Source organism: Salvelinus sp. IW2-2015, linkage group LG15 (assembly GCF_002910315.2).
Source record: "Salvelinus sp. IW2-2015 linkage group LG15, ASM291031v2, whole genome shotgun sequence".
Lineage (NCBI taxonomy): Eukaryota > Metazoa > Chordata > Actinopteri > Salmoniformes > Salmonidae > Salvelinus > Salvelinus sp. IW2-2015.
In genome coordinates, this window is record NC_036855.1 from 34,129,368 (window position 1) to 34,154,914 (window position 25,547).

At 44.6% G+C, this 25,547-nt stretch overlaps 3 protein-coding genes across 7 annotated transcripts in view; 1 reads left to right on the top strand and 2 right to left on the bottom strand.

Annotated features, from left to right (window-relative positions):
* The window catches only part of LOC111974077 (zinc finger SWIM domain-containing protein 6), a 52,146-nt gene extending 40,550 nt beyond the window's left edge, over positions 1-11,596 (bottom strand). For all 3 annotated transcript variants that reach the window (XM_024001603.3, XM_024001602.3, XM_024147517.2), the window contains exon 1: positions 10,939-11,596. In XM_024001603.3, the coding sequence (XP_023857371.1) occupies positions 10,939-11,365 (427 nt within the window). In that variant the 5' untranslated portion in view covers positions 11,366-11,596. The remainder of the gene's footprint in view (positions 1-10,938) is intronic.
* Positions 11,597-15,124: 3,528 nt separating this feature from the next.
* smim15 (small integral membrane protein 15) lies at positions 15,125-19,146 on the top strand. 3 transcript variants are annotated; one of them, XM_024001834.2, is made up of 2 exons: positions 15,125-15,232; positions 18,084-19,146. In XM_024001834.2, the coding sequence occupies exon 2, from the start codon at positions 18,109-18,111 to the stop codon at positions 18,331-18,333; it is 225 nt and encodes a 74-aa protein (XP_023857602.1). In that variant the 5' UTR covers positions 15,125-15,232; positions 18,084-18,108; the 3' UTR covers positions 18,334-19,146. The 3 variants fall into 3 exon arrangements, with proteins under 3 accessions (XP_023857602.1, XP_023857603.1, XP_023857604.1); XM_024001835.1 differs by having other exon boundaries at positions 15,133-15,227; XM_024001836.3 differs by lacking the exon at positions 15,125-15,232 and adding an exon at positions 15,850-15,871.
* Positions 19,147-20,495: 1,349 nt separating this feature from the next.
* The window catches only part of ndufaf2 (NADH:ubiquinone oxidoreductase complex assembly factor 2), a 29,739-nt gene continuing 24,687 nt past the window's right edge, over positions 20,496-25,547 (bottom strand). Inside the window, exons 2-4 of the mRNA XM_024001833.2 lie at positions 23,568-23,657; positions 22,712-22,752; positions 20,496-20,820 (exon numbers count right to left, since the gene is read on the bottom strand). Coding sequence (XP_023857601.1) covers positions 20,587-20,820; positions 22,712-22,752; positions 23,568-23,657 — 365 coding nt within the window. The 3' untranslated portion in view covers positions 20,496-20,586. The remainder of the gene's footprint in view (positions 20,821-22,711; positions 22,753-23,567; positions 23,658-25,547) is intronic.

Consider the following 25,547-nt stretch of genomic DNA (forward strand, 5'->3'; position numbering starts at 1 on the left):
CACCACCTCACTTGTGTCATGTCATGACCACCTATTCAAATCAAATCAAATTGTATTTGTCACATACACCTGGTTAGCAGATGTTAATGCGAGTGTAGCGAAATGCTTGTGCTTCTAGTTCCGACAATGCAGTAATATCCAACGAGTAATTTAACCTAACAATTTCACAACAATTACCTTATACACACAAGTGTAAAGGAATGAATAAGAATATGTACATWAAAAAAAATATATGAATGAGTGATGGTATAGAATGACATAGGCAAGATGCAGTGGATGGTATAGAGTACAGTATATACATATGAGATGAGTAATATAGGGTATGTAAACATTATATAAAGTGGCATTGTTTAAAGTGGCTAGTGATACATTTATTACATACATTTTTCCAGTGGCTGTAGTGGAGTCAGTATGTTGGCAGCAGCCACTCAATGTTAGTGATGGCTGTTTAACAGTCTTATGGCCTTGAGATAGAAGCTGTTTTTCAGTCTCTCGGTCCCTGCTTTGATGCACCTGTACTGACCTCGCCTTCTGGATGATAGCGGGGTGATCAGGCAGTGGCTCGGGCTCGGGATATTTTTGGCCTTCCTGTGACATCGGATGGTGTAGGTGTCCTGGAGGGCAGGTAGTTTGCCCCCGGTGATGCGTTGTGCAGACCTCACTACCCTCTGGAGAGCTTTATGGTTATGGGCGGAGCAGTTGCCGTACCAGGCGGTGATACAGCCCGACAGGATGCTCTCGATTGTGCATCTGTAAAAGTTTGTGAGGGTTTTTGGTGACAAGCTGAATTTCTTCAGCCTCCTGAGGTTGAAGAGGTGCCGCTGCGCCTTCTTCACCACGCTGTCGGTGTGGTTGGACCATTTCAGTTTGTCTGTGATGTGTACGCCGAGGAACTTAAAAATTTCTACCCTCTCCGCTACTGTCCCGTCGATGTGGATAGGGGGGTGCTCACTCTGCTGTTTCCTGAAGTCCACGATCATCTCCTTGTTTTGTTGACGTTGAGTGTGAGGTTATTTTCCTGACACCACACTCCGAGGGCCCTCACCTCCTCCCTGTAGGCCGTCTCGTCGTTGTTGGTAATCAGGCCTACCACTCTAGTGTCGTCTGCAAACTTGATGATTGAGTTGGAGGCGTGCATGGCCACGCAGTCGTGGGTTAACAGGGAGTACAGGAGAGGGCTGAGACGCACCCTTGTGGGGCCCCAGTGTTGAGGATCAGCGGGGTGGAGATGTTGTTACCTACACTCACCACCTGGGGGCGGCCCGTCAGGAAGTCCAGGACCCAGTTGCACAGGGCGGGGTCGAGACCCTGATGACGAGTTTGGAGGGTACTATGGTGTTAAATGCTGAGCTGTAGTCGATGAACAGCATTCTCACATAGGTATTCCTCTTGTCCAGATGGGTTAGGGCAGTGTGCAGTGTCATTGCGTCGTCTGTGGACCTATTGGGGCGGTAAGCAAATTGAAGTGGGTCTAGGTTGTCAGGTAGGGTGGAGCACTTCATGACGACGGAAGTGAGTGCTACGGGGCGGTAGTCATTTAGCTCAGTTACCTTAGCTTTCTTGGGAACAGGAACAATGGTGGCCCTCTTGAAGCATGTGGGAACAGCAGACTGGGATAAGGATTGATTGAATATGTCCGTAAACACACCAGCCAGCTGGTCTGCGCATGCTCTGAGGACGCGACTGGGGATGCCATCTGGGCCTGCAGCCTTGAGAGGGTTGACACGTTTAAATGTTTTGCTCACGTCGGCTGCAGTGAAGGAGAGCCCTCAGGTTGTGGTAGCGGGTTGTGTCAGTGGCACTGTGTTGTCCTCAAAGCGAGCAAAGAAGTTGTTTAGTCTGTCTGGGAGCAAGACATCCTGGTACGCGACGGGGCTGGTTTTCCTTTTGTAGTCCGTGATTGACTGTAGACCCTGCCACATACGTCTCGTGTCTGAGCCGTTGAATTGCGACTCTACTTTGTCTCTATACTGACGCTTAGCTTGTTTGATTGCCTTACGGAGGGAATAGCTACACTGTTTGTATTCGGTCATGTTTCCGGTCACCTTGCCCTGATTAAAAGCAGTGGTTTGCGCTTTCAGTTTTGAGCGAATGCTGCCATCAATCCACGGTTTCTGGTTTGGAAATGTTTTAATAGACGCTGTGGGTACGACGTCGCCGATGCACTAGCTAATAAACCCGCTCACCGAATCAGCGTATTCATCAATGTTGTTGTTCGCCACAATGCGGAACATATCCCAGTCCACGTGATCGAAGCAATCTTGAAGCGTGGAATCCGATTGGTCGGACCAGCGTTGAACAGACCTGAGCGYGGGAACTTCCCGTTTTAGTTTCTGTCTATAGGCTGGAAGCAACTAAATGGAGTCGTGGTCAGCTTTTCCGAAAGGAGGGCGGGGGAGGGCCTTATATGCRTCGCGGAAGTTAGAATAACAATGGTCTAGGGTTTTGCCAGCCCTGGTTGCACAATCGATATGCCGATATAATTTAGGGAGCCTTGTTTTCAGATTAGCCTTGTTAAAATCCCCAGCTACAATAAATGCAGCCTCAGGATATGTGGTTTCCAGTTTACATAGAGTCAAATGAAGTTCGTTCAGGGCCATCGATGTGTCTGCTTGGGGGGATATATGCGGCTGTGATTATAATCGAAGAGAATTCCCTTGGTAGATAATGCGGTCGACATTTGATTGTGAGGAATTCTAAATCAGGTGAACAGAATGACTTGAGTTCCTGTATGTTGTTATGATCACACCACGACTCGTTAATCATAAGGCATACACCCCCGCCCTTCTTCTTACCAGAAAGATGCTTGTTTCTGTTGGCACGATGCGTGAAGAAACCAGCTGGCTGTACAGACTACGATAGCGTGTCTCGAGTGAACCATGTTTCCGTGAAACAAAGAACGTTACAGTCTCGGATGTCTCTCTGGAAGGCTACCCTTGCACGGATTTCGTCTACCTTGTTGTCAAGAGACTGGACATTGGCGAGCAGTATTCTCGGGAGCGGTGCGCGATGTGCCCGTCTACGGAGCCTGACCAGAAGACCGCTCCGTCTGCCCCTTCTACGGCGTCGTTGTTTTGGGTCGTCGGCTGGGATCCGATCCATTGTCCTGGGTGGTGGGCAAAACAGAGGATCAGCTTCGGGAAAGTCGTATCCCTGGTCGTAATGTTGGTGAGTTGACTTTGCTCTTATATCCAATAGTTCCTCCCGACTGTATGTAATAAAACCTAAGATTATCTGGGGTAACAATGTAAGAAATAACACATAAAAAAACTAAATACTGCATAGTTTACTAGGAACGCGAAGCGAGGCGGCCATCTCTGTCAGCGCCGGAAGTTATTGTGAGGTACCTTTTGTTAAGTAAATCAGGTGTTCAAGTAGTTGAAAATGAGACAAATTTAAAAGGCCCAGTGCAGTAAAAAAAAAATGAATTCCTGTGTTTTATATTTATTTCCACATTGGAATAATACTGTGAAATTATGATAAACTAAACTAAAAATGCATTAAGAGAAATTTTAGCCTGTTCTGGTGGAATGGAGTTTTGGCATGCCTGGTGACATCAACAGGCGGTAAAGGCGGTTCTTTGCTAAGAAGCTATTTCCGTTTATTTTTCACAAATTTAATTGAAAACAATCACAGTAAGGTACTTAATGGTTACCCAGAAATAATTTGATATTGAGATAGAAATGGCTGCATTGGACCTTAAAAAAATGTAGGATATGATAGTAGGGGAGAGCGTGAGAACAGACAAAGAGAGAGAGATAGATGGGGAGAGTGAAAGAGAATCTAAGATGGAAAGAAACTTGAGGGCCAAACTAAATTCCATTGCTCCTTTAAAACAGCTCTCATCCCCCCTCATGCCTGAAGAGCCATTCACTTCCACATAGCAGTGCATGCATACCTGACATACCACCCAACTCAACTACAGCAGTAGCCTCTGAATAGCCACAGGCTCCTCACACAGACACAAAGACTGTCTCAAATGGCACTCTATTCCCATATAGTACACTACTTTTGACCAGAGTCCTATTGGAATAGGGTGCCATTTGGGGACATGCACAAAGGCTCCAGGTACAAGTTGAACTTAACCTCTAAAAGCAGTTGTTACTAAGATACCATACGGAATTGTTTTAAGGATGGTCATACCATGGATCATTTAGCCATTTGATTTGGAATTTTAGGACCTCGTTAGATATTTAAAAAAATATATATAAAATAATTTGATAAAATATTGAATTTGGCCTTTACTTCTTTAGCTCATAGAAAAGCATTGAATCACATTCATAAATTGGTAAAAAATAAATAAAAGTTAAATCACAAGAAATAAGGTTTTGAAGTGTCTTTCTTTTCCTTTTTGGACACACATTTAACCCCTTATTTTTGTTAGCATAAAACAACCTCCATACTTCCTTTCTTTTGTATTGTTTACCTTCAGATGAGTCCCGTGACACTTGTGGGGGTCATAGAGCAAAACGGAGTGGTCATAATAGTTATGTAGACCAAACTGTTCGGAAGAAAAATATGTTTTTGTGAGAAGACCGATTTTTCGGGATGATCTGACAAACACCGCTGTAGCCCGGGCCACCTTCCACCGCAGATGCGGAGGGACCGACATAGGCAGGTGCGGTGGATTGAAGCTCAGCCCATACAACAACAACAAAAAACTATCTAGCGTAAACTGATGGATTTTGATGCAGATTATTTTATTATGTTACTTAGACTTGACGCACGGGCGCGTCAATAGACTTAATTAACCACGCATACGGGATCAAATTCAGATATTCATCATCGTAATACCAAGTTTAAGCATACAGCAGTTATATCACATATTGTACTGCGATATACAGTAGACCTGCCTACATACTCAGTGGTGTCATATAAACGTGTGCTTTTTTTACTCAGTGTCATATTGTGCTTTGTGTTACTCTGGGGGCGTTTATGTGTCCTCAGCCAGATACCTGTAGAGGATTTTCCTACACTATTTAAAAACACGTCTTCTGACGCGTGTAATGTGTATCTGAAAAATGACGATCGTGCACCTTCTCTCTCCAATCAGCGTGAGTGACAGACAGCGTTGACATCTCTCAGAAACAGCGTCCTCCATATCCACATACCAGCTCTTTCTGCTGGTGAAGTTGTGCTTATTGGAAAACAATCATGCGACTCTCTGACTATTCTGAACCTCGTTGTCACCGAAGAGGGCGGAGCCGTGGAGTGAACACCTTCACCCGAAGTGTGAGTGCGTGCGTTGCCTCATAGCCAGGTAAACCCTCATCCTCGTCTGGTATTGCTTATTGTGTAGGCACCAGAGAGAAGAAAAAAAACAAGAAATGAAAAATAACTTGCCTGGCGCCCCAAGGCTATGAGACAAGTGTGTGTATGAGAGAATGGAAACAAGATAGGGTGAGAATGCTGGTTGACGGGAATGCCATCCACCCTCTTATCATTACAGCGCCAAAACTATATCCAAGTTGACACACACACAAATGACTAGAGTAGGCTATACTGTATCTASAATTTATCTTTAGAAACTCATTTCAGATTAGAATTTCCCTATCCAAACACAACAGTAACCGTTGAGCCGTAAACAACACAAACCAGTCTTGGTTCAGTTAAGAACAGGAAGCAACAGTCAAACCGCCCAGCCCCCCCCCCCCCCCCCAGTGGTGACTGGTCGCTCACCATGTTTGTTTTGGGCAGATAGAGATGTTTGTTCTCAATCAGTAACGACAGCAGGTAGGCAAACCATCCACCTCTCTGCTCCAGGTTTAAATGACTGAGGACCTGGACAGGGGAGGACACGTACACACAAACCGGGATCCAGGTGCTATGGGGGCGGGGAGCCTGTTCATCAGGTGCTGTGGCGGAGCTGAAAGCACAGAGAACTCTTTCAGACACACGCACCTTTCAGTTTTTGCCTTTGGGCTGATTCAAAGCTCTTTAGCGATTGAAGGTGTGAAGGAACAAACAGCTGTTGACCACACACACCACAGAGAAGCACTGTTCCATGGTCATAATGATAACGTGTAGAACATGGTTAGTACACACACACACACACACACACACACACATGGTATACAGGCGCACACAGAGGATCACCTTCCTCCCACAGTCAGCAGTGGCTTGGAGAGATTAAGGCTTATTTCTGCAGCAGCCCATTGGTGCAAAGCAGAATTAATTATGAAGAAAAAGAGAATAGAGGAGAGGGGGATAACACTGTTTTTCCACCAAACACTCCTTACCCTTGGATGGTGCTACTGTTCCCTTTGGAAAGTCTGCTGTTTACACTACCCCAGGCCCAGCCATGTTTCCATGACGATAGGATCCCAGGGTCAGTCACATGGCAAGGGGAAAAGGGAGTCTCGGGGCCCAATTCAATAACAACAAGCTAACCTGGTTACTGGGTTAAGGTAAAAATAACACCAGAGTAGGCCTGAAGTCTGAAAGATTACGTGCTTGAGTTTCTTTTCTATTTCACACAGTAAAATAAATTAGAGAAGCAATGTCTAAAAGCCTTCTGAGTGTGCTTTAAGAGCTGGAAAAGGAGATAAATGTAAACTACCCATTGGCCATGTCGCTATTGTTAAAAATTAAATAAAAATCTGTGTGCTCAGATAACTAACCTGGTAAAATAAAGGCGCAAACTATAAGTAAATAAAGGCTCCTCTAACCCCCTCCAAAATTCTACATAAATACAAAAAGGCTTCTCTATAACTGGAAAGTAGAGGCCTAGAGCTTCCTGGTTGCTTAATGCGCAAATGGAGCCACAGAGAGACTCAAAGACAACATGCTCATGCAAGATTTAAGTTCCCGATATTAAATTCTGCACTTCTGTGAACAAAATGCTTAAAATGTCAAAGCAGGCCCCTGAAAAGGCCCGGGATAGCCCTGGTAAATTCTTTAAGTGACTTTTGCTGAAGCACTGAAGCAGAGAAAATCTAATAAAATGTTATGTCACATGCTTTGTAAACAACAGGTGTGTGTGTGTGTGTGTGTGTGTTGTGCATTTGTTCAATACACACATGTTCAATGACACCGTCTCTAAGTCATAGACATTTAAACTATCTTACAAACACGTACACCAACTCGTCCTCTCAAGTGCAAGCGAGTATGCACACACACACACCTGTTGTTTTATCCCCTGCTAAGGAGGCTAGTCCTCTCCCTCATTTACTCCTCTTTCTCTCTGGAGCCATTTACCCCAAGGTGATTCAAAAGAGTTAGTGCAAAGGGGGCGGGTGGGGGTCCAGACTTGCCACGCGGTAGCAGAGAGAACAGTCTATGACTTGTGTGGCTGGAGTCTTTGACAATCTTTAGGGGCTTCCTCTGACACTGCCTGRTATAGAGGTCCTGGATGGCAGGGAGCTCGGCCCCAGTGATGTACTGGGCCGTACGAAGCCCCTTTGCGGTCGGATGCCAAGCAGTTGCCATACCAAGCGGTGATGCAGCCAGTCAAGATTCTCTCAATGGTGCAGCTGTAGAGCTTTTTGTGCCTTCTTCAAAACCGTGTTCGTGTGTTTGAACTATGATAGAYCCTTAGCGATGTGGACACCAAGGTACTTGAAGCTCTACAGCCCTGTCGATATGGATGGGGGCGTGCTCGGCCCTCCATTTCCTGTCGTCTTGGCGCCACACTGACCTCTTCCCTATAGGCTGTCTCATCGTTGTCGGTGAACAGGCCTACCACCGTCATGTTGGCAGCAAACTTAATGGTGTTGAAGTTAGTGCAAAGGGAGCGGGTGGGGGTCCAGACTTGCCACGCGGTAGCAGAGATAACAGTCTATAACTTGTGTGGCTGGAGTCTTTGACAATCTTTAGGGGCTTCCTCTGACACAGTCGTGGGTGAACAGGGAGTACAGGAGGGGACTAAGCACACACCCCTGTGGGGCCCCTGTTTTGAGGATGTGTTGTTGCCTACCCTCACCACCTGGGGACGATATGAGCGATATGAAGGCCTAAAAGATAGGAGGAAATATGTAATGATGACAGTACTGCTTGCACACTGATCATTGGCATATAAGTGCTTAAGACATGGTTTACTAGGACACACACACACACACAGAGAGAGAAAGCTTGGAGTAAACAGCTTGATGCCAACATAATTACAACATGATGCCAATCATCTCCATAGCTCATAAGGCGTACCCTGTTATAAAGCAGTACAAAACACCTTTTTCTGGCTAACATTCCAGCAGGTAATGGAAGAGGGGCCAGTGCATAGACCTAATCAAGACTCACCAGGACGTAAAGAGGTTAACCCGTTTCTCACACACACACACAAAATCATAAGAGGACCAAGAAAGGATGACATTGACACTCATGCAGGCGTGATATTTCAGGCAGAGCAAAATATGACCTGGATGAGAGTAATGGAAAAGGACGGTCAGGGTAGGAGAGCAGCGTCCCGACATGCTTTTGTCATGCTATGTCGGCCATCCCTAAACTGCATTCTCAGCTCAAATCAGACACAGAACAAGAGCTAGGCGTAGTCCACACAAGGTGCCATGTGTTGTTCCCTATGGCACTGATCAGAATGAGCACATTGTGTGGAATTCAGTTCAATAGTTCAAATGAATTCAAATGTGCTCATTTGGCATTGTCAAGCATGTAGGTATTGACCAAGCAGACCACACAGTGACTGGTAATAAGTCCACAGGTACACATCACAATGATAGAATACGTCGCTACCCTAGAATCCCGGGGCTGTTGAGAAACTAGTATCCTTACCAATTATTTTAGTGCTCACTTGTTCGTATTTTCTTGGGAAACAGTATTAACAAAGAGCAATAGCCCTAACTAGGCGATGTTCTAGCCTGTACATTGTTATTAGGCTAATTGCATACGTTATTCCTGTAGAAATTACCTTGGTATAATGTTCATGTATGTAATGTTGCGGAATATTCCTCTGGAGCATCAGTGTTCCCAGAGTGGGGAATGTCAGGGAGGGGGGGGGAGCGTTTCATTATGCTACATACTGGATCTACTGTTTATCCTTCCCCGCCTCTCTCTCTCCCCATCTTTGCGTCTTTCCATCTTTTCCCCACAATCTCTCCTACCCCTCCTCCTTCTACAGCACCCCCCTCTGTTCCATTCCTCAAACCCAGCATCGATGTACAGGGGGGGGGGGGGGGGGGGTATAAAATAATGTGTGATTAATGTCTTTGAGAAACAGATAAATAATCACAGGAGACCAGGGGCTGCTAGTTGGCCTTAGGGTAGTAAATATGGAGAGTTTTATAGCTGTTCACCAGGGAGAGACGGAGAGGGGGAGGAGAGAGGGGGAGAAGTACAGACGCAGATTCATTCAAGTGTATTAGCTTTCCCTATACACACAATAACCTCTGCCTTCTCTCTCTCTGTACTGTCTTCATCCTCATCACCCAACAGTACACACACACACACACACACTCTCTCTTAAGGACAAATTCCCCTGTGTTTGATGTGTCCCTACATGCTGTGGTTTGTGATGCGGTTGACAGCCCGCTCCACCCCATGTCACCCTGCTTTTAAGCCGTTCCTCCAGTGACAGCCTGTCCCCTGGAGAAGATGGCATCATTTATTTTATCAGATTCTTTCCTTGGCTTTATTTTCACAGCAAAAAAAATCTGGGGTGAAAATGTCAATCAGCACAACAGGCACTCCTGCTGTGGGCTCACCGGTCATCCTCCTCTTCCTGTTAGCATGCAGAATGAGACAGACAACACACACTACCCCTCTTTCTATTCCTCTCACCAAACACTCTCCCTTTTTTCATTCTACTTTCCCTCTCTCTCTCTCTCGCACACACACACACACACACACACACACACACACACACACACACACACACACACACACACACACACACACACACCACACACACACACACACACACAACACACAAACACACCTCACCAAATCGGAGCTAACACTCATTTGCAAGAACGGACAATCTATGTCTCCCAGAGACGCCAAACGGCAGAACATAAACAAGCCCCATTGCTGAGGAATCTGGTAAACAGATAGGAGCTGGTGGAGTGATACTACTGTGAGCAGCCCCAAAGAGCAAAACAGAACCTTCTGAAGGGAAAGAACAAGGGGAGGAGGCTGAGGAAAGATCATGCATAAAATCATGTTTGCAGATTGCATTATAAATTCAGATGAACTGGGGAGGGTAATGGGATTAAAATGCTGAAGTGTTTCCAAGGGTGGGGAGGCAAAGAGTGACAGCTGAGTTTATTGCACTGACGAATGCAGGGAAATATTATGGCTCTGGCAAAGGGAAGCAGTTGAGCCAATAGCAGTCTAAATGTCTGTATATATTTATACTTGGATATCCCACAAATAATGCATTATTGAACAGGGCGCATGATTGTGCTTTGTTGGCATACATTAGCGCGTACCATATCATAGCCTTTCTCGTGGTTCAAAAAAAAAAAATCTCTCACGAATGCTGAAAACGTAGCAGAGCAAAAGATTACATGGTGTTTAGCAAACAAAATAGAAGCGCTGTGGCTTTAAATCCCCGTCCCTCCCAACCTTTCTAAATATCTTCTATTTAGCCAGTGGTGAAAAGGGGGGCTATTGTCTGGTTACCCATTGGAGGGGGACAGAAAGCTGAAAAGACACAAACGATCACGAAAATAGGAACAAAGTGCTAAGCTTTCAATTGGGAATGGCTCAGAGCAATTTTATATGCGCACTGGGCAAAAACAAGGGGGTAGGGTAGCTGGGTTGTTTTCTGTAGGTTACCCTACCCCCTTACTGGAAAATATAGAATCGCATGGGATGAGTGTGGGTAGAAAATGGCAAATGACTTAGTCTGTGAGAATTTAAATAACACTAGCCTTTTGACTAACATGGTTCCCTTGAAATTCCAAGCAATGTGGGTTAGCTTGGAACTGTGTTAGATACTCCCCGGCCAGCATCATATTTCCCAGTAGCCTAGCGAAAGCTACTCACCGACTTGCAGTACGTTGTCCACCCAACCGCCCTCCAGCAGAGTGACACCCCGTAGGAAAGGCAGCTGGGTCTCGTCATTGTTTTCCCCGCTAGTTCCACTCTCATCTCCCCCTGCGTTGAACGAAGAATACATGCAGATCTCCTTTTCGCTCCTCGGAAACGACCAGTACACGATCCTTCTCTGGACAGGTTCTGGAATCCGTTCGAACCGTTCTTCCACCCTTTGGAATGGCCACTTCTCTGCGACTCTCCGAGCCGCGATGTCGAGCAGCGATTCGGGGTTGTGTGTTTTTCCCAATCCCCCTGGAGCGGACCCCGGACCGCCACAAAGTACTCCTCCAGCCCGCTGCCCCTGCCTGCATGCCGGGTTGTAGCCGGGCCGGCAGCAGAGCCGCTTGGCCGGGGGCTGCTGGACTCGCTCCGCCATGATCGCACCGCTGTAACTTGTAGCGCAGTTCCTCTCGGATCATATAAACGGGATAAGGAAGAGAAAAATACGCTCTCCAGCCGATTGTTTTCCGTACATGGAGAGACGACCCTTATTTGGAATAGTAGGCGGTGTCTTCGGGTTCAGTGAAGTCCTTTGTGTTGTCAAATTAGCAGAGATGGGTGTGATCCTGGACAGATTCCAGCGCACGAGTGGCGCTAAAAAAGGAACTGAAGGCGGAATTCCCGAACGTCGGCAAATCCTTTGTGAAGCCATTCCGGAGCGAGAGGGCGGGGCCTTTGCAGCCGAAGAGACTTTGAAGTTTGTTTGTGTTTGAGTTTAAAGGCGGGGTCTAATCCATGTGTGGTCTTATAGTTCCCCACTGGGGTAAAAGAAGCAAGAGTTGAAGTAAAACCGAATTTTAAACTGGGTCCGAATTGAAGACTTCAACCAACCGCAGGCTCTCTCATCTCGATAACATCAGGAGTGACTGGGATCTTTTCTAAATTCAGAGGGCTCTCAACCGTAGGCGAGGGTAGAGGGCTTGAAAGGAACCTGAGGATATGGATGAGTCAATTCTCTAGTCATTTTATAAATACAGGTCTTATTCTATTATCAATAGCCTCTCTCTTGCTTTCTACCTCATCAAGCTTACACACACACACAGTCCACTTGCATGCTTGACAAAGTGCCTTAAATTCAACACTTTTCACAGTTCCCACCAAGTGGGAACCCTATTGGTGCGATGTGAACAGGGTTCGCTTCTCTGGTCCACCATTCACTACATTGGTGTCAGAAGTGGAATGTGGCCACCGTACATGTAAGGGGGCTGAGTAGTCAAAGCACGGGGATGTGCTTTCCCGTTTGGAGGGGGCAATGTAGCGATCCTCACTATATGTATTTATTTAACTAGGCAAGTCAGTTAAGAACAAATTCTTATTTACAATGACGGCCTACCCCAGCCAAACCCTAACACGGGCCAATTGTGCGCCGCCCTATGGGACTCCCAATCACGTCCGGTTGTAATATCAATCAAAATGTATTCATAAAGCCCTTTTTACATCACCCGATGTCACAAAGTGCTATACAGAAACACAGTCTAAAACCCCAAAGAGCAAGCAATGCAGATGTAGAAGCCCTGATACAGCCTGGAATCGAACCAGTGCCTTAGACTGCTGCGCCACTCCAGAGCTCCTATATGGGCCATATTACAATTGCTACTAATTGAGTTAACCCTATTGGCACGATGTGTAAGGTATTTGCCTTTCACACCTGAGACCCAAGTTCACTTCCCTGTCCTGCTGTTCTCTACATTACTTTATAACTAGCCTATATGCCTAGAGTATGTAGAAACAGTAGGCTAGTTTAGAAATGGAATGATAAATATTTATATTTATCCATAGCTATTAAAAATATTACCTAGACAGACCATTAATCTGTTCCAGCTGGCTGATAGGCATTATTAGGCACTGTTTGGCATAGCACAGCACATTTTTGACCAACTTTAACTTGTCAATACTTTCTCAATATCTGACTTGGAAGGCAACCAATGTGTTCTAAACGTCAAGTTCTAAACGTCATTTTATTTAGAAAAATGCTCGATTTTTTAGATTTGAAAGACAAGATGGCAGCGTACACATTGTTAGATTACTTCACGGAGCAAAAAACACTTAACCGCAGAGCATTTTCTAGATTCAAACAAACCCCTGTGCAACTAGACATTGATATTTAGAAGACATTGGTTGTCTTCCAAATTGGGAATTGAGGATGTATCGCCAAGTTAAAGTTGGTTGAAAATTCTCTGTGCTACGCCAAACAATAACTAACTTGTAACGGTTAATGGAGCATCAAATTAGCCCGTTACAAACTGCTAGCTTTTTTATCCAGTATATTCAGTTCATAGCAACCATTTCAGCAAAGCTCTATTACAAGCACCAAAATGATGGAATAAACAAAACTGTTTAAATAGGGCATATTCTATAAACCTATTACAAGCCCATTACCTCATTTGTAAAGGAAATTAAGTTTAGGTTCAGAAAGGTGCACCTTCCAAGTAGGCAAAAAATTATTTGATGTACTGTAGTATACTGTAAGCCTATATGGTCTGTTGAATGCTGTGATTAAAAAAACAAACATATTTGCCTTAACAAAAACAGATGGAAAGTCATGGACTCTTTCACTGAACAGGAAAGAAAAACCTTGCCCAGTTTAAATGAGCATAAAAAATCCCAACTACAAGCCCTCTGCTTGGTATGTGCATTTGCCTGTCTGGATGTCCTGCATGTGTTTCAGTCTGACCCCTCTCCTTCCCCTGTGTGCAGGGGCCTTTGAACTGCTCTGAAAGTGATCTGTGCCATATGAATGGAGCAGATGTGACCAAACCCGATTTGGTTTCAATACTTCCTCACAGGAAGTTCAAACAGCCTGCAGCTCCTTTGTCAAGTTATTCTTGTTTTTCTTGTCACTCAGGGTCAGAAAACTGGTTGCTTATTTTGACCATCAAAGGACATTTAACACTGCCTTCTTCAGTTTTAACTCAAATAAACAAACATTGATGCAGATGAAGTAACATAGGCCTACCCTTTGAACATAACAATTGTCAAAACAGCATGGTCCCAAAATGGTTTCCTCCGAAGAAACACACTTGTGACACAGCACAAGACATTCAGAATGAAGCCACCAAGCGCTCACCTGAAAAGGTCTAGGGGTGGTTTTATACATGTCTACCTGTTCACAATTGATTAGGGTCCTTTGTTAAACTTGGTCCACAATGGGTAGTTCATATCCCGTCACACTATCAAAAAATGTTCTTGAATTTACCACGTTTTTTTATGGATGGCTCTCGACTCACTACATGCACACAATAATGCGATTATTGTTGATAGTCAGATTAATATAAGAGTTCGATTAAAACGTTTACATGCTTTTCAGGAAGAACGATTTCCCTGATAATCCTGTTTACATGGACACATCTGAAAACAGGCTCCCTGATAAATGGAGAAAATCGCCAATCAAAATAAATGTTCTACCACAGCGAACATGTTATTTTTGGGAAGCATATTTGATTCTGAGTTTGGACGTAAAGCTTGTATATGAAAACTACTTATAAAAGACTCGTAACATTCCAATCGGTTTTCCCGAACTCACTTCACTCATACTAAAAAGAGAATCTCGCTCGGCTGGTCCTAGCACATGCGCAGTTCAAATACACCGCTAGAACGCAGAGAACGCCCATTACGGTGTTTACGGGTGCGTTCGTAAATTCACTTTGGCTATCTACTCCGATTTCAGAGCACTCTCGTTTGAGTGTACAGTAAAGCAGAATAATTGATTCATTTACGAATGGGCGACAACCGTTGAATATGACTGGTGCCAGTAAACGTCGGCAAAAAAACGTAATTAAATTGTTGCCATCAGCACAGTAAGTCACCAACGCTCTGGATAACATGAAACCAGCATAGGGCGAGGAAAATGGTCAGAGTGAGGTGTTCTCTCATGTGTGTCTGGAAGTAGCTAGCAAGATAGCCAACATTAGCTGGGTGTTTGACTGCTGGTGAAGCCAGAAAGAAGGCTCAGCTCAACCCTACTCCTCGGCTAGAGCGCTCTGAACGTTCCGACAGCGAAACACTCTGATTTTACGAACGTATAATCTGACAACGCTCTGAATTTACGAACGCCCAAAGTGCGCTCTGGCACTCCAACTTGAATTTACAAACGCACCCATAGTGTGCCTGTAAACGTACATGTTCTAACACAATAAAACTACAGTTCCCTATATGCTAGGGTGTCACGTCATAACCAATTGTGAGAACTCACTTCCTGGTGCCAGATCAGCGTGGGATAAAAATAAAAACTTCTCTTAGTTGAGTATGTTTAACTTAATTATACGATTATCATTGATTTGAACTGTTGTCTCTGTGCTTACTGCTAAACTAGATCAAAGTTGCTGGGGCGATGAAGCGGTTTTAAAATGTAAATAAAGGAGCTATCTTAATTGTTTACAGAAGCTAACGTAATGAAGCTAACCGTTTTATGTAGCTTGCTAAATTAGCTAATGTTTGTTGTAAAGAGGCAATCTGTCTTTTGCTTCTCGAGTACTAAAACCTCCCTTTAAACATCATTGTCATGGAAAAGAATACTAGCTAGCGTTAGCTAACTACACGTCACCAACTTCTAGAGTATCTAGTTTACTGTTTGATATGCTAAATAGGCTCAGTTAATCCATTATTGGGCTACCTATTGCCTAACGTTAGGACCTTTATGTTAAGAGACGAATTGGCTCTGACAGTCAAATACACCATCTAAACGGGAATGGATTCTCAATTGCGGTACGGTTCTAGAAACATAAAGCTCTCTACTTTCATATCACATCAAAATAAGTTCACAAATGCAAGATATACACGTATTGTTTAACACAGTTGCAGACGGTATTTTTCCGGTGACAACAAGTTTGTGCCTTCCGTTTACACACAGGTGTTCGGAGACGCAGATAGCTAATCATCACAGGTAACGTTAGTCAATACTGTCTTCCATCTGTGTTCCATAAACATGTGCAGTAACATGGAAATATGGCCGTGTGGGAACCCTAACCCTATTTAGCGTCTGAATTGGCTACTAGCTAGCTGGACTGTGACATAAATGTGGAGTAACACACTATATATACAAAAGTATATGTGGATGCCCCTTCAAATTAGTGGATTCGGCTATTTCAGCCACACAGTTGCTGACAGGTGTATAAAATCGAGCCCACAGCCATGCAATCTCCATAGACAAACATTGGCAGTAGAATGACCTTACCAAAGAGACCAGTGACTTTCAATGTGGCACCATCATAGGATGCCACCTTTCCAACAAGTCAGTTTGTCAAATGTCTACCCTGTTAGAGTTACCCCGGTCAACTGTAAGTGCTGTTAGTGTTAAGTGGAAAAATCTAGGAGCAATAACGGCTCAGCCGCGAAGTGGTAGGCCACACAAGCTCACAGAATGGGACTGCCGAGTGCTGAAGCGCATAAAAATCTCAACACTCTTTACCGAGTTCCAAACTGCTTCTGGAAGCAACGTCACCACAAGAATTGTTAGTTGGGAGCTTCATGTAATGGGTTTTCATGGGCAGCCGCACACAAGCCTAAGATCACCATGCGCGATGCAAAGCTTCGGCTGGAGTTGTGTAAAGCTCGCCGCCATTGGACTCTGGTGTCTGGCAGTCTGACGGACAAATCTGGGTTTGGCGGATGCCAGGAGAACACTACCTGCCCGCTCCATTGTGCCAACTAAAGTTTGGTGGAGGAGGAATAATGGTCTGGGGCTGTTTTTCATGGTTCGGGCTAGTTCCAGTGAAGGGAAATCTTAACGCTACAGCATACAATGACATTCTAGACAATTCTGTGCTTCCAACTTTGTGGCAACAGTTTGGGGAAGGCTCTTTCCTGTTTCAGCATGACAATGCCCCCGTGCACAAAGCGAGGTCCATGCAGAAATGGTTTGTCTAGATCGGTGTGGAAGATCTTGACTTGCCTGCACAGAGCCCTGACCTCAACCCTACCAAACACCTTTGGGATGAATTGGATCACTGACTGCGAGCTAATCCTAATCCCTAACATCAGTGCCCGTCCTCACTAATTCTCCTGTGGTTGAATGGAAGCAAGTTCCTGCAGGAATGTTCCAGCATCTAGTGGAAAGCCTTCCCAGAAGAGTGGAGGCTGTTATAGCAGCAAAGGGGGGACCAACTCCATATTAATGCCTATGATTTTGGAATGAGGTGTTTGACGAGCAGGTGTCCACATACTTTTCGTCATGTAATGTCTGTGGTTGAGACTGTAAAATTACAGGGGCGGCTTGACTGTAGTGCACATTTGATTTTCCTCTTGTATACCGGTAGGTATAAAGTCAAGCATACAATATATCCAATGTGAATTGGTTAGATTTGAAATCTGAAGCTGTGTGTGGCTGTATCGATGGAGACTGGGCTACTTCTATGTTAGAGTAGCAGCACCTGTTGGTGAGTAGAAATGTTACAGAGTTAAATGTTCAGCAGGACAACAGTGTGTAAAGGTACCTTACAAAAAATTAACACCGTCCTAACATTGAGTTGCACCCCCCTTTTGCACATCAGTTTAGCCTCAATGTGTCGGGTCATGGACTCTACAAGGTGTCGAAAGCGTTCCACAGAGAGGCTGGCCCATGTTTACTCCAATGCGTCCCACAGTTGTGTCAAGTTAGCTGGATGTCCTTTGGGTGGTTGACCATTCTTGAAAAACCCAGCAGTGTTGCAGTTCTTGACACAACCAGTGCGCCTAGCACCTACAACTATATCCCATTCAAAGGCACTTAAATCTTTTGTCTTGCCAATTCACCTTCTGAATGGCACACATACACAATCCAAGTCTCAATTGTCTCRAGGCTTAAAACTCTTAATTTAACTTGTCTCCTCCCCATCTACACTGAATTGAAGTGGATTTACCAAGTGCCATCAATAAGCAATCAGAGCTTTCACCTGGATTCACCTGGTCAGTCTGTCATGGAAAGAGCAGGTGTTCTTAATGTTTTGTCCACTCAGTGTATATGTTACAAGATATAGGCCTAAACATTAACTTCTCTGACATTATTTCTTCCCATAATTGTTTAGGATTGGATAATCCGAWTGTAGATCTGTGGTTACATTTTGCCCCAAGCTTCTAATTTGTTAATAATTACATTTTTCGTTATTCCCATATTCCAGATTGGAGTTGCTGTTGGCGATCAGGATGATTGACGTGCGGGCGTGGGCGGAGTACGTGGTGGAGTGGGCGGCTAAGGACCCGTACGGCTTTCTGACGACGGTTATCCTGGCGCTCACACCCCTCTTCATCGCAAGCGCCCTGTTGTCGTGGAAACTGGCCAAAATGATTGAGGCGCGCGACCGCGARCAGAAGAAAAAGCAGAAACGCCAGGAGAACATCGCCAAAGCCAAGAGGACCAAGAAAGACTGAGCCGTAAAGAGGGAGAGCGGGATCAGGAGAGAAGAGTAGCTACAGTACACAGCTATGCTCAACGCTCTCTTTACTTGCCACACCCCCCACCCCTCGTCTCTTCAACCCAGCCCAGCGCAGGTCCCCAACCTATTACTCTTGTCCAATGTAGGAGGGATGTAGGCCCTACATGGAGGCCTTACAGCGCTGAGGGAACGGTATAGACCGGGGAGGCTCATTCGATGGGACTATCATCACAATGTGGAGATCCACCCACCGTCTGAGCTTGGTGGTGTTGCAGGACTTTGCATTCCATTTGTAACAACTCCACTCCAATGATTTCATTAACTAGTAAAAAAGAAAGTTCTCCATTTGAAGTTACTAATTAAATATCTGAATTATTTTCTTGTTTTTAATGAAGTTCTGAATTTAAAAAAATGGCTGTTTTCTCCTTGCAAGTCATAACCCTCCCCTAACCCTGCCTGAATGATGCTTAACTGAATAGATGCAGTGCATCAACCAATGGTTGCATGCCATGTCAACTGTTCAGTCGGCTTAGATGGATAGCTATATCATGTGTTTTGCTTATAGTTAAACACCTATCCAAGTGTTTTGACATCTGGCAGGAGTGTACTGTAGTCTGGCAGGAACTCCACCAAGAAGTGAGCCAGGTAATTTTCATACATGGGTTTTATTCAGTGTTTTTAACATCTAGACAATTATAACACACACTTCTTGTAAAGGGACRTCTACTCCTGAGACCTGCAACCATCTTGTGAGCTGTGCGATATCCTTTCCTTAATTTAATAAAAATAAAGAATTGTTTAAAAGGTTTGTAGTGTCATGTGTCACGTATATATAAAATTCAAAGCCATTAAATAAATTACACCTTGTCATGCAGAAAAATATTTAATATTTATGCCATTTAGCAGAAAATGTATCAATCAACTTACACTAGTGCACACATACCTTGCTATCTTAAGATGAGTGCACTAACTTATTCACTGTCGATAATCGCAAACACCATGATCTACCAATTGAGAAACACAGGACCACCTACTTTCCAGTACTTACATCACATCCCAGTTCTCTCAAGCCTGGCAGTTTCATTTATAATCCACAACAAATCAAACAAGATATCTTGACTACCTACAACTGAACTTTATATACAAAGAGTTTACAGTAGGGTCAGGGAGATCAGATAAATTGCCTTCCACATCCCATGAACGCCATTCACTGTCAAGTACTCCCTGATTCAATGCATATGAAGAGCAGAGCTTCCTTTATTAGTTTACATCATAACCAGGGTCATATTCATTCAACCGCATACGTCACATTTAAGAGCATAGTGACCGGTTTCCGTTGCCAAACATTTTATGGTGTGCACTAATGAATACAACCCAGTCCAGATCCCAAAATGCATGTGAAAAGTGATAAAAACAAATGAGTTCGTTTTGCAAGACATTTTATAGATAAAACAATAAGTAGCATATTGTGCAAAAGCTGATTCAAAGGGGGTGTTTAAGATTTCAAAACTCATCCCGCAAAGGACTCCGGTAGGATAGACATGACTTTCACTGATGAAAGGCGGCTATCGAGGAGGTGAAGACACTTCTGTTCACCTGCTAACGAATTGGCATCTCCTCAGCCACTTATCGGTTTCTGGGTCACGGAGGAGAGGACAGAAGAGAGGGTGGAGGATGAATTTATGCGCAAATGAGAGAAGGCCATTGAAGCTGGCCAGATCATGCTTCCTTCCCATCATCCTCTCTAGCTGATTTCAATTGTTCAGTCTTTTCAGGTCGCCGATCCATGGTGGTAATGATGGAAGGAAGTCTGTGAATACTCACATAGGGAGGGCCTATACTTGTTTACACATTTCTAGTTTTTTGGATGTAGGTATGAAGAGAGTGCATATGCACAGTATGCATGTGTGTGTGTCTATTTCTTAGTTGTGTGTGTGGGCAAACTATGAATAGCACTGCATATAGCCTGTGTGTATTTCTTGTGTGTACCATAGTGTCATTGTGTTTTAGGTACCAGTATCGCGATACTCAGAAGTACCATGGCGCGGAAACAAAACATGAGGCAGAAAAACAGTTCTAATCTTGTAAACACACAGCCTTCTGTTGTTACCCAGAGTAATTGTTTATTTTCCAAGCTATATCACACAACAGCAGGAGTTCAGTTTGCTTCATGTTTTTATTTTTTTTACCATGGAAAATTCCAGTATCACAGTACTGGTATCATGACCCAGTGAGTGTGTGTGCGTGGCTATTTCTTGGCTGCGGGTATCCAGGAGCCAGGCTGGAATGTGTTGGCTGTACTGACAGGCTCCTCACTGGTCTCTGGCTGGCCGAAGCTGGTGGCGGCGGCGTGGCCCTTGGCTATGGTCTGAGCAGGCCGAGCCACCAGGCCCTCCTTAGCCTGCAGAGCCAGCTCTCTCTCATCCACCTCCCTCGCCTTTCCTTTGATGTGCTCCCTGTAGTGCTGGTTTTTCACCAGCTCCTGTGGGGAGTAGGGAACACACACACACACACACACACACACACACACACACAACACCACACACACACACACACACACACACACACACACACACACACACAATTAACCGAGGCTTTTCAACAGAGACTCAGTCCTTTGAAAGGATAGCTACTGGTGACAGTGAAGTCCTCTCAAGTCATCCATAAACTAGTGTCCAGTCTGTGGTGTTAGTCTTGCATTGGCAGAGTCAGAGAGCGAGGGAAGCCTGGATGTGTTGATGTTGTGTGTTGGCAGCAAAACTAGTGGGCTGGGAACGACGGAGGGAGACCAGGGCATAACAGCCCTGCTTTGGGGAGCAAGGTGAGCATATTGAGCTGCTTTTCCAGCTTGTTAATGACAGGATTTAATCCAATCAATTTATGTTGACTTGGACAGGGACGAGAGGAAACGTTAAGAAGTGGACACAAAGTGCCGGGGGAGTGGTTTTGGCTACACCACTGTCCAGCTGTGGACGACTGAGAACGGGCAGACAGTAGGCAGAAAATTGGAATAGAATGTTCTGGCAACACCGAGGTGGGATGGCATTGGCCATTGGCATGGAATATACAGATGGGGGTGCCTGGGTATTTGCTTTCTAAAGGCTTTCCCATAGCCTCCATTTCAATGGACAAATAATAATAATAATTATAGTCGATTAGATTAACCTTGTATACCAACGAAGCTAAAACTGAATATGACTCATTGAGACTACAAAAGGCAGTTAGTTATACACTGAGTGTACAAAACATTATGAACCTTCCAGTGGGGGCTGCTGAGGGGAGAACGGCTCATAATAATGGCCGGAACGGAGCAAATGAAATGGCATCAAAACACCTGGAAACCACGTGTTTGATGTAATTGATACCATTCCACTCCAACCATTCCCACAAGCCCGTCCTCCCCAATTAAGGTGCCACCAACCTACTGTGGAACTTTCCTAATATTGAGTTGCACCCCCTTTTGCCCTCAGAACAGCCTCAATTAGTCAGGGCTAGGACTCTACAAGGTGTCGAAAGCGTTCCACAGAGATGCTGGCCCATGTTGACTCTAATGCTTCCCATAGTTGTATCAAGTTGGCTGGACACACACAGGAAACGGTTGAGCATGGAAAAACCCAGCAGCGWTGCAGTTCTTGACAAAAACCGGTGCGCTTGGCACCTACTACCATACCCCGTTCAAAGGCACTTAAATCTTTTGTGTTGCCCATTCACCCGCTGAATGGCATTTCTCAATTGTCTCAAGGCTTAAAAAAATATTCTTTAACCCTTCATCTACACTGATTGAAGTGGATTAACAAGTGACATCAATAAAGGATCATAGCTTTACCCTGGTCAGTCCATGTCATGGAAAGAGCATGTTCGTACACTCAGTGTATAATTTCAAGTCAATCGTCCTCTATTAACAAGGAAACATTAAGATGTCAGAGTTCAGGTGGGCCTTCGCGCTTCAGCAAACAAAAGGAAAGGAGTGCTCAACAATGACAAAAATCATGAGAATGGCTTACCAAGAAAAACGTCCAAAAGGACTAATTAGAGGTAAAAAAGGAGTTGGAGCCCTCGACAAAAAAAAGGCAGATAGATTTTTTTTATTCTCACTTTAATCCCTTGTACAGGATGCGAAAAGATGACTGATGTTTCCTCGGAGGAAGACGTCAGCTTGACGTCGAAATGTCAGGCATATTGCTGTGACTGTCTACACTCACTACCACCATCACACGCCAGCTCCAGTTTATTTTTAACACCTGTCCCCCCAAAGTTCCTTGGCTCTGTTGGAAACTGAGAGAAAGCAAATCAAAGTGTTTCTCTGAGCGTCTTCCCTCCCGGTTACCCCATCCCACAGAGTCCCCCCCACAAACACAGCAGGGGATACGCACCTCAATGGAGGGGGGCTGCTTCCGTCTGCCTCGGATCCAAGCTGGATGAGGGAACAGACAGAGTTAAGAGCACCCACACTGCACACATACCACGCCAGCAAAATTAACAGTTACAGCTGACATCCAATGTAACGCCAGTTGCATGGCATCACACTTGTATAATTACTCCATAGGTAAATTAAAACACTATCTAACTAGTAAGTGATCTGAAACAGATTTTGGCCTGTATTCATTCATTACAATTCCAGCTTGACAACAGCCAGAATATGGCATCACTGTGATTGGCCAGTCTAAGCAGAAAGGGTACTGTAATACTGCTACTGCATTTCAACTACTGTACAGCATAAGGCAAGAGACTGCAGATTTCTCCTCCTCTGATCCTTAGATCAACCCCTCTACATCTATCTAGCTCTCTCTCCCTCTGTTCTTTTTTAGGTGTATTTTGGAAGGGCAGGCTCGGGAGAAAGAGAGAGATTTCCCAGCTTTTCCTTCAGCATGCCGGGACTCTGGGCTTCTTATCCCCCTCTTATTTGCATCCTGATGAAAATGCATGGGAGCGGGACGATGAGGGCTTAATGTGGATAAAGCAAGTCGGAGACAGAACATTTTGTATCTAGTTGTATGGGAAATGGAAACAGTTTTTGACATTGGCAGATAGGGTGACTTTGATACATTCATGAATACATTTCTGAATAAATAGCCTAGGTGATTAATGTTAGTTCTAGTACAGTTGTTGTTGTTGCCTAGCACTATTCTGTACTACAGTGTATTCCGAGCTCCAGATTCACAGTATCCATGACACCATATCACGGAGACGAGCAGACATATAGCTAAAGTGTCAGTGTTTCAGCATTACCATCCCACTCTGAGGGTATGTTGCCTTCCAGGTACTCAAACTCTGTAGGGTTAACAGCCACCACCATCCGCTTGGCCCGAACAATCCTCCCTAAGTAAACAATGAGAGAAAGAGAGAGATTTTTGAAAAACATTAATGCATGAAAATGCACATGATCAAGCGCATTAAAAAAAAAAAAAAAAAAAAAAATTTTTTTAGATATCGCACGCACGCACACGACAGGACATGGATGATTAGCTCGTGGCCCTCAGGCCTGCTTCTCAGATCTCTCCAAGTGTGTCGAAATCTGGGCTAAGCCTTATGTAAATCAACCCCCCCCCCCGACACCCTCCATCCAACAATGCCCTCCAAATCAACATCAAGCCGTATAGGAGACAAAAGAGGTCAGATATCACAGGCAACACAAGAGAGATGAGCTGAGAGGAATACTAAAAACACTCTCTCACATTCTGTATCCTACAGTGCTAGTAGCAACACCACCAATTATTTGGGGGAAAACTGCTGATTAAACAAGTCGAGCAGGCCCAGTGACATTCAGGTGGAGGGAGGGTTGAAGGGATGGAAGGATGGAGAGAGGGTAAGAGAGAGGCAAATGATTTTAGACCATGATCCTTAGGACTCAGCTGTAGAGGTTCTCACAACTTTCACTAATGAATGTCTGCCCTCCTGCCACACTGACATATCACATCACATCCCCAGAAGTGTGTGTGTGTCTGTGTGAGGGAGAGAGGGAGGGAGGGAGGGAGTGAGTGAGAGATAGGGATGGGGGCTCTCTAGAGAGAGATGATGCGTGGTGAATGCAATGCACAGCAGCTGTTGTGAAGGATGAATGGATGGACAACATTCCACACAAAGATCAATCTGTCAACATGCCATCAACTTCCAAACACAGACCAATATGTCAACATTCCATCACCATTCCACTCCATTAGTCTTCACAGAGCTAAAGACCAGTGGACATGGACAAAATGGCACCACCATCTCCAAACGCACACCAGATTGATGAGCCTGATTGTTGTTCCAATGATAACAGATAGATATGATAAGGCTGGAGTAGTATGAAAGCTAGTCTGCCACGGTCCATATCCAACATGTAGCCTCCTCTCCTTCATTAAGACACAGGACAGGTGAAAGCAATAAGATGTATGCCAGGTAGGCCTATCTGCTTCACCAGTTTCATTTTCCCATCACATCAATGCAGGTGAAGGAAAGAAGACAAGGAAAGGAAGGCCCTTTAGACTGTTGAGATACACCATTAGTAAATCAGGCCTACTACTATTTAGTTCTTAGCTATACTCTAGACTAATGACTAGTGTACAGGCAGCTATGCTACAGTAGTTACTAAATTACATAAGCCCACTGCACAGTAGCCTACATAGTAGCTAGGCCTGTCACTTGGTTCAGAATATGAGGAAAGAGATCATATAATCGTTCTATTTGTTTACATACAGGCCTTTATCATTCAGCTGAGAGCAGCTTCATAGGAAAACCCAGAGGACATCAAATCCAAGCAAAAAGACTGGCATCCTAGGCAATACCAACAAATACATTTAAAACAGGTAATAAGTTAATTATAAAACAGGTGTTATCCACATTTGCATTGGGTGTGGGTGGTGGAGGATAAATATATGGTTAAAATTATACAAGTCCCCACAAGCGTTCTGCTTAACTATAGCCTAGCTAGCGCTTAAGCATAGAGAAGCAATCACCCCCCACCTCTCTCTCACACATTTACCTCCCCCTCTTGCTTTCTCCAACGCCCTCTCTCTCCGGCGCTCTCTCGCTCTCTCTGCTTCCCTCGTCTTGCCACTTTTGAATTGCTGGCATGACTAAATCCTTCTACCATGGCTTTTATCCTTGGATTTTAATAAAAAATATGTACATATATTTATGAGACAAGCCCATTCCTCCCACCACACTCACACCCGTGAAAGCTTTCGCGCACACTGGCAATTCTCATGAAACCAAGTCTGTGATGAA